The 13,059-nt window shown below is 45.5% G+C and overlaps 1 protein-coding gene and 1 long non-coding RNA gene across 3 annotated transcripts in view; one reads left to right on the top strand and one right to left on the bottom strand.

Annotated features, from left to right (window-relative positions):
- Positions 1-1,959, top strand: part of LOC110389656 — a 17,296-nt gene extending 15,337 nt beyond the window's left edge. For both annotated transcript variants that reach the window (XR_002433328.1, XR_002433327.1), the window contains one exon: positions 1,902-1,959. This is a non-coding gene — a long non-coding RNA (uncharacterized LOC110389656). The remainder of the gene's footprint in view (positions 1-1,901) is intronic.
- Positions 600-13,059, bottom strand: TMEM246 (transmembrane protein 246). Its single transcript, XM_021380458.1, has 2 exons — positions 12,925-13,059; positions 600-5,611 (listed from the first exon to the last, which is right to left on the bottom strand). Exon 2 carries the CDS (start codon positions 5,568-5,570, stop codon positions 4,302-4,304), a length of 1,269 nt encoding a protein of 422 aa, XP_021236133.1. The 5' UTR covers positions 5,571-5,611; positions 12,925-13,059; the 3' UTR covers positions 600-4,301.

Raw genomic sequence — 13,059 nt, 5'->3', positions numbered from 1 at the left:
AGGTGTTCTAACAACTGAGACATACAAAGAAGTGCAGCCAACAGACACATAATTCTATATGCATTATTGGCAGATATATATTATAGTGAAGATTGTTCAGAACCATATGTTGGACTCTAGCATCTGGTGAATTTGGATATGACACCTATAAAGCTGGTGTGGAAAGAAACTCTTAACTTCCAGAGAGCAAGTGCCAGTGTGTTTGTAACTACAGCTGCCTCCCACTGAAAATTCCTTTTTTTTTTTTCTTGTTTTTGTGTGTGTGTGAAATATGTAGCTCGACTATACAAAATTAAAGTAGAAATTAAATGCCAGCACATCAGAGCTTAATTTTATCTCAGGTCCCTGGATTTTACCTCAGGTCTCCCAAATACTCAGATGGAAAACCTGAGCAACCTGGTATAGTACGATGTCCCCCAGAGACCTTCAGAGGCCCTTTTAAACCTGTACTACCCTAGGATTCAGTGGCAAGTTGTAAGTCCATGCAGATGTAAAAAGTGATCAGAGAAATATCTTTCTTCAGTCAAACTTAGTAAGGAAGGAAATGGATCTGCCAGTCAGGAAAACTAACAGTGACATAAAGACAGAAGAGACAACAGTTTTGATACAAATGTTGTTTATTTTTTTAGAAAGCTTGCTAGTAAATATCTTTAGGAAAAAAAAATCCTATATTTTAAACAGAAGCACCTTGTGTCCAGACAAACTGCTGTTGAAATAGCCAGTGTGGCCATTTGCAGCTCATAACTGAAAGTCTTTCTCCTTCTCTCTTCAAATGCAGTACTTTCTCACTAAGATAATCGATACCTGTTGTGGTTAGAAAAGCCTCTTGGGCTTCTATTCTAATGGAGACCTAACAATTTATACTTTGTTTTCTGCCAGGAATCATGCTTATGATTCCTGAAACAGAGGTAGTTTTTTGTTTAATTGAATAATTTTCCCTGAATGTTGAGTTCTGCTGTCTGTCCCATGAAGCAGGAATCCTCCAGTGCAAGCAATAGTTGCTGCATTGAAAAATAGTCCTAGAACTATTGAGAATTAACCAACATCCAGCAAAACCCATATTATTTCAAAAATGGTTGGTCTGATTTTTTGAATGTGAGTTAGAACAACCTCAAGGCTGTATTTCAAGGAGATGATGCTTGAACTTACATAGCCTGAGATATGACAACTCAGCTCCACTCTCCTGATGCAGAAGAGAAGTAAATGACTTCGGTGTTTGAAAATGCACTTGTAGCACAAACTGTGGAATAAAATCCTGCAGGAATTTGGAACTAACAGTAACCTCCCATGTTTTTTTTTTCTCCAAGGATGAAGTACAATTCTCCAAATTGTCATCTCTATTGAAACATGTAGCACACACACACACACACACAAAAAACGCAAGTCATTTTCAGAGTTCCAAAGCACAGAAGATATGCTTGTCTGTGATGTCACAACATCACGATGGGCACTAGGTACCTGAATAACTCAGGAATAGCTCCCAGCTGGCTCGATGAAAGAACCACCTCCATTGTAAAGGTGAACTGGGCACTTAAGTGGCTTATCGGGAACTCTTTCACTGGCAGGTTGAAGTTGTTGCCCCTCCACATGCTGTTTGCAAATGATTCTCCCAGCTCTCTTGGCTCTTTTGCTCCATAAATGGATTTCCAGTTTTGGAGGGATGCCTCAAGTTCATGTTCTCAATTTTCAGATATGAAGCTTAGTGAAATGACTGACTACTGGAACAACAGATGAAGTAATACAGGGCAAAATAAAAGGAAAATAACATGGAGACAAACTGATATATTATTTCCCACATCAAAACATTTATTGACTCCATCTAGTTTGTTGCTTTCTTATCTAGGGTTTCTTTCTTCCTTTTCCTTCTTTCATTTTTTATTTCTCTATCCCACTTCTTATAGAATCATAGAACCATAGAATCATGAAGGTTGGAAAATACCTCCAAGATTCATCAACCTACCATCAATATTTCCACACTAAACCATGTCCCTTAGTACAACAGCTAAACATTTCTTGAACACCTCCAGGGATGGTGACTCAACCAGCTCCCTTGGCTGCCTCTTCCAGCGCCTGACCACTCTTTCGGAGAATAAACTTTTCCTAATATCCAAATAGTACCTTACTGTGATATTTTCTTTGCAAGAATGAGTGGACCTTCATGAAAATAACAAGGTGTTGTTCTGGATTTGTACAGTACAAAGTTGAAAAAAGAGTGAAGAGAAAGCATACCACACTGAAACATTCATAGCTGAGGAAGCATAAGCAAACAAGTTGTACTTGCAGGTGCAGGCACTTAGTGGAATAAATAGAAAGCGACACTCACATCCTGCCATCTTATCTTGTTATCATAAAGCCCAAGAATAGGCTTGCCCACATGCCACTGGTGGTTCTGTGTGACCATTTTGATATCTTTGGGGTTTTCAGCAGCTAAGAATAAACCTAAGAGTTCTGCCTGTGCAATTTTTCCTGTGTCTTCTGGCAGAAGAGATGTTTCACCTTTGGAATGACATGGAATCCACAAGCAAGCTTTATTCACATCTGATTTCCAAAGAAGATATAAAAGTGTCCTAGCTGATCTACTAAGCGAGCAAAGTTCATCTGTCTCAGCATGCACTGCCCCAAGCTGTGAAGCCATTTCTAATTGGCTAACCTGTGTTGGGCACGTGTACTGTGTGTTCAATACCCACTATGGACACACAGCTGGAGGTTTGCAAATGATTCACCTCTCAGGACTTTTATGCCTTTCCCACCTACAACAAGACTTGTTAAAAGCTGAAGGCTTAAATCACCTGGTAGAGACTGAGAAAAAATAAAATTCAAAGTAGAGTTCTTCCTTTGACAAGAATAAAGGAACAAACAACCCTCCCCAACCAAAACTCAACGAAAATACTGTGCTTGGTTCATTCTGAAGTTACAAAAGTGATTTCAAGTATAGCTCAACCAAACTCCACCTAAAAGTGAATTTGAGTCAAAGCCCACTGAAGTCCAGGAGGGCTTTTTTTCAGTTACATTTTGGTGACAGTTTTGATTCTATATGAGATCTCTATTATCCCCATGGTTTTATATTTAACTGTGCTCACAGCTAAGGTACAAAGTACCTATCCCAAATGCCTGACAAACAGAACGGGTTAAGTTAACGAGTCAGCAGAGGAGTGGCACTTTGATGTGTTGCTTGTTTATATGAACAGCTAGCTTTGTTTCTTACGGCCACTTTGCTTGCTGCCAGGAGCAGTGAGTGAGCCACTTTGACAAAACTGTGAATTACAGTTCCAACATGAAATAAGGATCTTGCACTGTGGCAGCACTTGATGTAATCTTCCCTTTGCTTCTGTGCTGATAGGAAGTCAAGGTAAATTCCTGTTGAATGTCTAAGTCCAATCAGCAGCTGATAAAGGCTCTTAACGACCTGGATCCTCTACAACTAGTGGTGATACCAACCAACATGGTAGTAATCATGTATTGTTTATAATTTATGGAAAAGTACCTACGAAAGTGTGCATTTGTGACGTAGCTATGTAACACCAGTGGCTGTTATTCTGTTTTCCTATTCCTACCTTCTGAGCTGACCTTTAACAAAGCAGCAGAGACAAGTTTCTAACAGCCTCTGTTCTGAGGAAAAAGACAAGGAAGGGTATAGGTTCAGACAGGATCTATAAGGAGAGACAGTAAGAAATACTGAAATACTTAGTAACGTTTGCAGAACCTATATGATTTTTCAGAGAAAGTTGTCCTTATATCCATGCTGCTTTTGAAAGATGTGCTCAGAACCGCGGCTTTGAAATAGAGAGGTCAGACATCAGACCTTAGTGAGGATGGGCAAAAAAGAGCTTTTTCTCCTCACTAACTCCAATTAGACACGTTCACTTTGTCCAGCATTGCTGCTGCCCTAAACTAGGAATTCTGTAATGAATGCAAAGGAGAGTAGGCAGTACAGCTGTTCATAATGGTGTGAGAGCTTTTCACTGAGCATGATGAAGGAGAGTAGATGATCCACACCCTAATCTGAAAGCCTCCACTTTCCTCTCACATAGCATGATAGAATCATTAAGGTTGGAAAGACCACTAAGATCATCTAGTCCAAGCCATACATGCTGCATGGTGATTTGCTTGAAATATATATTAGGGTCTGTGTGTAGATAAACTTCATTTCTTGAGAAACTTTTTTTGAAGAGTTGTTCTCTGTCCACTTGGAGGCAGTGGATGTTTGGTGTGAGTGGCAGAGCATTAGGCATTTGAGCTTGCAGTGTCTCAGCTCAGTGACAAGGTTTTCAGGGCTTTGTGTCTAGAAAGGCATGAAGACATCACAGCAGTTTTGGGTTATCATTTAGCCGAAGGCTGGAATACATTCCCACATGCCGGACCAGGTTGGGTTCCACCACGTAGGCATTCTCCCCCTTAGTGCGCAGCAGTGAGTAGAGGGCAATGTCCTTAGCGAAACCCTGGCGACACTGCAGCCCCTTCAAGTAACCTAAGGCACGATGGGCAGAAGGAGCAGAGAACAGCATGGCAGGCGTGCAGCACTCTGTGACTGGCACAACGTTATACAGCACAGGGGCCAGCCGGCGCAGCTCCAGCAAGTAATGCCGTCCCACCAGTTCTGACAGTGCCATGCTGTAGGCAGCGAAGAACAAGATGATGGGCCAACTCAGGCTCGGGCGCCCAGCTGCCCAGGAGTACACGCAGTTCAGCACAGGCCCCAGAAACATGCCCAAACCCAGCCACTCAAGGATTCGCATGGGCTCGGGGTTGACATAGTGCTGAAGCCTCTCAGGATGGTAAAGTTTGAAGTAGAGTGCATCTCTGAGGTATGGTTTGGAGAATCGGGATAACAAGAGGTGCTGCAAGACTGGGAATATCTCCTCCTCTGGCACAGCATCATCTTCCACTACCAGGACATATTCTGGGTTATATGCCAACAGCGACTGCTCAAGGCAGAAGACGTAGTCCTGCTTCTCCTTCTCAAACTGGTTCACTCTGGGATCAAGGACCTCCCTGGTTTTGTCACGACTGACCATATGAAAGAAGCTGCTCAGCAGCTTGACGTCCTGATGACGACTGGGGTCAGGCTCCACGTTACAGAGGAGGACACGGTGGCTCTGGCAACTTGTCCCACATTGCTGGAGGAGGTGGTGGAAACGGGACGCCACCTGCAAGACATAGTGGAAATCATCCCGCCTCTGCACAGTGATAACTGTTACCAGTAGCAAGGGCCGAAAGGCTTCAGTGTCGGAGGCCTTGGAGATATTTGGTATCTGCAGCTTCTCAAAGTAATGGAGGGCAGCCTGACCCTCCTGCTGGTTCTGCCTCAGGAACTCCTGGCTCATGGGATTCAGGTGCCAGCGCCGCAAATAAAAATAAGAGTGGAGGAGTCGGTGGCAAATCAAAGGAGCGAGCACACCAAACGTCACCACAGTCAGAGTGAGAAGGTGGACAAAAGGACTGGACCAGCGGCACCACCTCCCGTAGAGCTGCCAGGCATAGTGTAACATGGCTGCTGCAGGAGGGCACTCCCACTTTAGGGCACCCAGTGCCCTCCCTCCTTCATTTCCACTGCATCTTCTCTGGATCATAAGATACCATTGCAGCGGTGGCTGTCAAAGTTTGTCCACACCTGGAGAGGAAGAAAAAATGGTGGTTAATGAAATAAGAACTATCAGAATGGAAAAAACGTCATATGCAGAAATAGAAAGCTGGGGCTAGGCACCAAGTAAGCCAGAAGAAAAGGCTGCCAAGGGGTCTGTTGCAGTGGGGACATCACAGAATTGTCACAGGAGTGTGAAGGAAGATGAGCAGAGTGCCACTAATGCCATTTCAGCACAGAGGAGCTCTGACCTGAGTTAGCTAAGATTTTACTGTGTTTGTTACTGTACTTGAAACGCAAAACAAACAAGCAACATGGGTCCAAAAGTGTGGACAAATAAATCTTTTTTCTGTTAAAGCACAAAACTTTCTGTTAATAGCAGAGATGCAGCTATCTGATCGCAGTGACATAATATTTGGGTAATGGCCAAGAATGAAAGCCAGATCTCTGGTATCGTTGCCTAGCACATATTTGAAATACAAATTTCTACCTCTGTGGAGTGACACATGCTTCCCTTCTGTCGCTTATACACTTCCAAAAGCCTGCATGTGTTTATACTTCACTCCAAAGAGTGTGAAGTGAGATAGCAAACACAACAATTCACTTCGCTAGAGGCATGTGTATGCTAGGTGCAACGTGTCTCCCTGTCAGATGTCTCCTCCTCTCTAGACACTGAAATACACAGCAGCAGCAGGATTAGCAAGATATAATTGAGCCATTTACTCATATTTATAATGTAAGAGGTTATGTCTTTAATTTTAATCTTAGACATTTCTATATGTTTATATACACATACACACATGCTCTAAGTAAGCACTCACCTTCACAGAAATGAGATTTTGGCATATCCAGCTTTCCTGTTCTGCTTCTCTGGGCTGCTATGGACACCTAACACCTGGCTGTTGGTAGCTTACACAAAACTAGGGCACATAGGCTGTTTATGTAAATTCTCTCGTGCCAGCAATTTCCCTTTATAACCTGCTGTTTGACTTGCCTTTCTACTTGCTATTCCCTGTCTTTATGAACTGAGCTATTCATGTTCTTCAGCTGAGTGAATCAGTTAAGTATTTCTCTCATTTTTAACCTCCTGCCTTCAGTTCTAACCACTGAATGTTGTTGCTCCCAGCCCTTTTTCCTTCTCTGCACTGTTGCCTGAAGCATCCTAAGGAATGCTGTGTGGATGGGAAGCAATCAGTGACACAGTATTTCATTCTGTGTCTCAGAAGAAAGACCACGTAGAAGACACAACTCAGAGAATAGTGAGCGGGGTCTAAATTTGGGACTATTTCAGAACTGCCTTCATTACTCTATCACAGATTTGCTACATTTACTATTATGACAACTGCATCCTATTGCCCTATGGCAATCTGATGATCTTGTATGAAGGATCTTTTACTAAGATTAACGGAAAATATATGAGAGTTGCTCCAAATCTTTGTTAGAGAACAGATCTTTCACTCTGTGATGGCTCAAACAGTCCTTGGATAGACCTGTGACACCAGTGTTGTACTATTCTAATGACTCACAAAAATACAGGATTCAAAGATTCTGTGTAAATAGACATAACAAATTGGCACATTGATGCATGAGAACCTGCACTGTGTTCCCACAGTTTTCTTTTATTTTTTCCTTATTGCACAACATTGTTTCACAGACACTATTGCATCAGTGACCTTGTAAAGGTATTAAAGGTGATGGCTGCACTTCAACCACCAGATCAAAGCCATAGTGATTCACAGTATGAAGACCTGAAGTTCATCAGATGTAAAGATCTCACATTTAAATGCACTCATTTATCCAAAAACCCAGGGCTTTCCCTCTTCTCATTTTCCGTGAACCAGTCACAAACAAAATGGGAACACACAAATGTGGAGTCATTCTACAACTCCCAGCTCACACTGCGGTACCTATGGGCCTCCTTGTGATGTGAGCAGCACTGTTGGTGCTGTGAGTGAACCACGGTCCGAGCATGAAAGTGAGGAACGCAGTGGGAAAACACAAGGAGATGAGGAAGAGCTAGAAGGTAGTTTAGTCCCCAGGTAGTAAAGAAACTGACTTTCATCTGCAGCTAGCAATGATGGAGTTTTGAGCTGCAAGAATGGTGAGCCTGCAGCCAGCTCCGCAAGTCCCGGGATATGCATTCAAGTACTAAGAACCGTCACCCACGCGCTGACCGGTGAGAAGTGGGAACCATGTCTTCAGTACAGCACCGGAGAGCCCGACGCCGGGGCACATCCTCCACGCAGGAATCACAGCCTCCCGGCTCCCGCGGCCCGGCAGGAGCGGGCCGGGTCCCGGCAGCGGGCGTGCGCCGGAGCTCCCCCTGCGGGGCTCCGTGCTCACAGCACCGCGCTGTCCCCGGCCCTTTGCGCCAATCCACAGACAGCAACAGGCCGCTAAGGGAGGTGGTGGAGTCACCGTCCCTGGAGGCGTTCAAGAAACGTATGCATGTGGCACTGAGGGACACAGTTCAGTGGCATGGTGGAGGTAGGCTGATTGTTGGACTTCATGATCGTAGAGGTCCTTTCCAGCCAAAGCCATCATGAGAATTCTAGGAAACATGGGGGACATTGGCCACCTCTCCACTTTTTGTCTGTTAGCACTGAGAACAAAGAGCTCTTGCTTTTACAGAGATAAAATTTGTTCTTATATGCAGAACTTGAGAGCAGAGCTTCCCACTGGGCTGTTTTCCAGCCATCAGGATGGTTCTGGCCTTACTGAAGCTATTCTGTTTTCAGAAGCTGTTGGAAATGTAGCTTCCTTTTTTCCCCCCCATTTTAGAGTCTGTTCTTTTCTAAGTATTTAAGTGCCATTTCTGACTGTAAAGTTTAATGTGAAAAGAATGAATCAGAGTTGAATTTTATAGTGTTTTAAAAGCAAATTGCATTAATCATGGAAAATATCTACTTTGCAGCCACCTAATTACTAGCAGTGGAGACCATTTCTATAGCAGTTCTAAGTTGAACTGAGCAATTGCTTAGACGTGCTTGGAAGCTGTGTGGATACATAGCTTCATCCTTTTTCTTTACATAGATCTTGATGCAGATTCCCTCTGGGAACACCTGGACCACATCCAAATCTACATCTCCGTCTTCATTAGCCTCTAATTACTTGGCTGAGTTGCACTGATTAGGATAAAGTTACCTCTGCATACATTGAGGAAGAACAGGAAAATATGTAACTTCTTCTCTGGTATGCAGAATACTGTCACCTGTGCTAGGGCTTTAAAGCTGATTTTCTGTCTGCTCCCAACTCCTCTGCAGAGAGGTGTTCCGAGGGCAAGTATTCCTGGAGCAAAGCCTCCCACGTGTCATTGCTGTGAGATTCTAGGAGGCTCCTGGACTGCTGATTCAAGGGAGGCATCTCCATCCTCCACTGCCTTGTCTGTAAGGCATAGGGTCTTTACTGCGTGAAACAGGTGGACTCTTGGAGAACGTCCTGGGAAGGCACACTGAGACAACAAAGAGCCACAGTGGTGTCAGCAGACACATTCATAGCAAGCTGCAGGTTTGACTTTTGTGTTCTTCCTGCAGTAGCATCCCAAGTTTAAACCTGGAACAGAAAAGCACCACTGCCCCCCAACCTGGCTTTGTGCAGCAAAGCTGCAGCCCCAGGGCCAGGTCTCTGTCTGGATTGACTTCCCCTCATGGAGACAAGAGCTTTGTCCCAAGGGTGGTGGTGGTGGTAGTGCCCCAGCAGACAGTCCTGCTGGAGCCTGAGGGAAGCTGATTCAAGCATCACAAAGTTGTTAAGAGACAGAGAAATTTCCTTCTGTTTCATACATGCATGCTGCCAGCTCACTGTTCTGTACAGTGAGGTTTCCACCATGATGAGTATTGTTGGACCAGATGGCCAGCTTTTCTCACCTACAGTTCATGGTACAACAATTCCTTTCCTGTTTTCTGACAATTTGAGCAAGTGAGATGCCAGATAATGTTTCTGTGATGTGTTCAGACTTGCACTGAAAACAGCAGCATCATGTAGAAGGCAAGTCCTTGCACATCTGACCATGACATTTACATGTAACAGTAGGAGTTAGGCTCCCTAGAAAAGAAAAACTATTCTGGCAGATGTGCTTCTAAAAACATTCAGCAGAATGTTAATGGAAGGAGCTCAGAAGTTATTCTTAGACTTCATTTTATTAGCAGATGCAAATATATCTCCTACACGGTCTATTTCAAGCACTGCTTACAGCAGCTGCCATTATTTTGTGTCTAGGCAAACCTGGATCCAGCTAATGCCAATAGCTGGCCAGAATCACTCATGGCCAGTAGAGCATTTATAATGAAGCAGCCATGTGCTATGGTAGTCATTACAGGACTTGTTTGCCCTTGTTTCCTGTGACACAATGCATGTCAAATATGCCAGGCTATTTTCTAACAGTTTCACTGAAAATGCTGAGGACTATGGCAAGGACCACGGTTACTGGTGATGCACTGGATTTCTCAGTTCTTTCAGGTTTGATGATCTATGTACTAAACGCATAATATTGCTATGGCTTAACAGGTTGATGATAGCTAGAACTGTAAGAGAGGTGGCTGGGGAAGTGGAGAAGGTTTGGGCGTGGTGCCCTGCAGCAGTTGCATGTGGTAAGAGGGAGAAATCAAGGGAGCAGCAGGCTGTTTTCGCCTGCCATTCCTCAGCTTTTCCTGACAAAGGAGCTGGAATTTAAGCATTACTAAAAGAATGAAAAAACACAGATACACAGAACCATACAAGCATAGAATCATTGAAGTTGGAAAAGATCTCTAAGATCACCAAGTCCAAACACCAACCCATCACGACCATGCCCACTAACCCATGTCCCCAAATGCCACTTCACCAGCGTTCTCACACATCTCTAGGGATGGTGACTCCATCACCTTCCTGTACAACTTGTTCTGAAGGCAGTGGTTTATAACCCCATTAGGAAACCCCAGAAATTCTAGAATTCCATCTTGAATGCATTCTGATAAGTAGGCTTGCTCTTCTCCTCGAACTGCATTTAACAAATCATTCATGAATCCCTGGAAATCCAGAGACCACAGTTTGGAAACTACTGAACTAATAGGCAAAGTATGTGGCAGCTGGAAGACACTTTCTCCATTCTCCTTGAACTAATAAAGTAAAAACATGCCATTATTAAAACAGGCTGTGAATGGAATCTATTGAAACTGCAGTTATTTCCCCAGCTTCTCTCTTTCTTCTAATTTCCTTTTCCCCATGGAGCCAAAGGGTACCATTCCCAGCCCCTGCTAGCTTTCAGCTGGCTACTCCCTGCTGTGTGAAGCCCCAGCAAAGTGATGTTTTCCTCCTCTGCTATCAAGCAGTAATGTCAGTATTAAGATCAAGTGGGAGTGAAAAGCAGCTTGGAGAAGAGTTCGGTGAAATAATAGCTCCACACAGAGCTTTAAGGCAAGCAGCTTTGTGAGAAGCTGTCTTTTAGAAGTTGACAGCAAAGGTTGATGTGACTTTAGAGTTATTTATGCAATCTGTATCTTTCTTAATCTACCTTTTTTTTTCTGTGCCTGAGGTAAATGCACACATACAAATGTTTTCACAGGATTTGATAATGCTCTGTTTGAAAACAGGTGCATATTTTCACAGAGATCTGCCTGAAGCCCTCCAAAATCTGAGGAGTGGGTTTTTAGTCGAGCACACTTCCACTTTATTATAAAATTTGCACCCCTGTTTGGTAAAAGAGAAGTGGTATTAGACAAAGCTGCTGCTAACAATGGCACCAGCTATTGCCTTCTGCTCTCTGCTCTCAGAATCTCAATGCCAAATACCCTGACTCACCAGAGGTGCTCCAGATCATTTGTATTTGATCTCCTTGTGTCACAGTCCTCTGCAAAAATAAGAGCTGAGTGCAAGATACTGAATGCAAACACAGCAAGAGGCGACTTCCACCATAATGGATCCTCAGCCTATGAATATGAAAGGTAGGAGGGAGGACATTTTTCTCAGATATGTAACAGATCTGTCTGGTTTTGAAGTCATGATGGCGTTTAATGGTTTAATCGTACTGGTAACTCACATAGGTAAGTAATCCAAGGTAGCTACTGAAAAAAAAACAGTTGCTAAACGTGGCATGCTTCAGTCAGCACCCTGAGAACCCAGGATCCGTAGGGCCAGGGATGCAGCAGTGTGAAGGGAATGGGTGTGGTGAGGGCGGCTCAGCAGCTTTGCTGCCGCTCACTAAGAGTGCAGAGAATAGAACACAGCAATAGGGAAATAGGACATGGCTTTTGTGAGCAAAGGCCTCGGCTGTTAAGGCTGCATGTTTCCTGTTGGGAATGTTGGGATATGGTTACATGTCTATGGAACAATAAAACCACAAAACTGTACCAGGTGGCAGCTGCAATATTCTGATTCTGACCACAGCAGAACTGTCTGGCTATGCTGATAAGCAGCACTTCTCTTGGGGCACTACCTGTTGGTGTCAATGACACAGCCTTCCTCTCTGTATCATGCAGGATTTGGAGGTCTCCCCCTTCCCTCACATGTCTGAAAGGAGCAGTGAGCGTGAGTCCTGATTCTGGAGGACACTGGGGAGCCTCTAGGGAGGAAAATGGGATAAATACAGTAGCTGAGAAGCAGTCTGGTATATGGTTAGTATGAAAAAGCAGCAGGTTTCACACGTGCAGCTCTCCCAGTCTTTGTGTCCTTGCCCACGCCTGCTCAACCTGCTGTGTCCTTATGGCAGCCCATCACTGCACACAAGGAGGTTTGCTCAGCAGCTGTGTGAGTGCAAGAAGCCTACGAACCTTTCGCTCACACCGGTACCCCGTCACACCAGGGCAGCAGCACCATCAGCCGGGCTGCAGAGTCACGTCGGTGACTTCAGCCCCTGCGCTGCTGCGGTGTTTCCCCGCCCTTCGGGAGCGCCCCGGGGTAGCAGCGCTCCCCGCGCGGGGAGAGCCGGACAAGAACTCCCTCGGCCCCGGCCCCCCCGCCCGCTCTCAGGCTGAGGGCGGCACCGATCGCAAGAAGGAAGCTGCATCTTTTTTTCTGGTGCCCGTTTTCCCCCTTCCCATTCTCATTCCCCACGGGAAGCACCATCCCGAGGCCCGGCCGCGCCCCGCGCCCCGCTCCCCCCCGCACGGCCGCCGTGCGCTCCCCCGGGCAGCGCTGCTCCTCCCGTCCGTCCCTGCTCCGCTCGCTGCTCCCTTCGCTCCCCCCAAATCCCCCTTTTCTTTCCCCTCCCTCTCCGCTCCCTCCCTCCCGGGCCGTGAGGGTGGGATTAAACGCTCCGAAAAAGGGCAAGGAGCGAGCGGGAGCCGAAAACGAGTGGGGAGGTGGAGGTGAAAGTGGCGAGTGGACAGAGATCCCCCAGCGGTGCCCGAGGAGCAGCGAAGCGTTACCCAGCTCGGTGCCGGAGCTGTGCAGTCCTCCGCAGGCTCCGGGCGCTACCCGGCTGCCTCTACCGGGCCGCGCCGCTCGCGTCTCTCTCTCCGCTGTCAAAGCCGCGGTGCCCGCCCTGCGCAGGGTCCGCCCCG

The sequence above is a fragment of the Numida meleagris genome, chromosome Z (genome assembly GCF_002078875.1).
Source record: "Numida meleagris isolate 19003 breed g44 Domestic line chromosome Z, NumMel1.0, whole genome shotgun sequence".
Classification (NCBI taxonomy): domain Eukaryota; kingdom Metazoa; phylum Chordata; class Aves; order Galliformes; family Numididae; genus Numida; species Numida meleagris.
Note: the sequence above shows the minus strand (reverse complement) of the source record. Positions and strands in the feature narration are given on the sequence as shown.

Coding starts and splice junctions, on each gene's coding strand:
- TMEM246 (XM_021380458.1), bottom strand. CDS start 5,570: ATGATCCAGAGAAGATGCAGTGGAAATGAAGGAGGGAGGGCACTGGGT.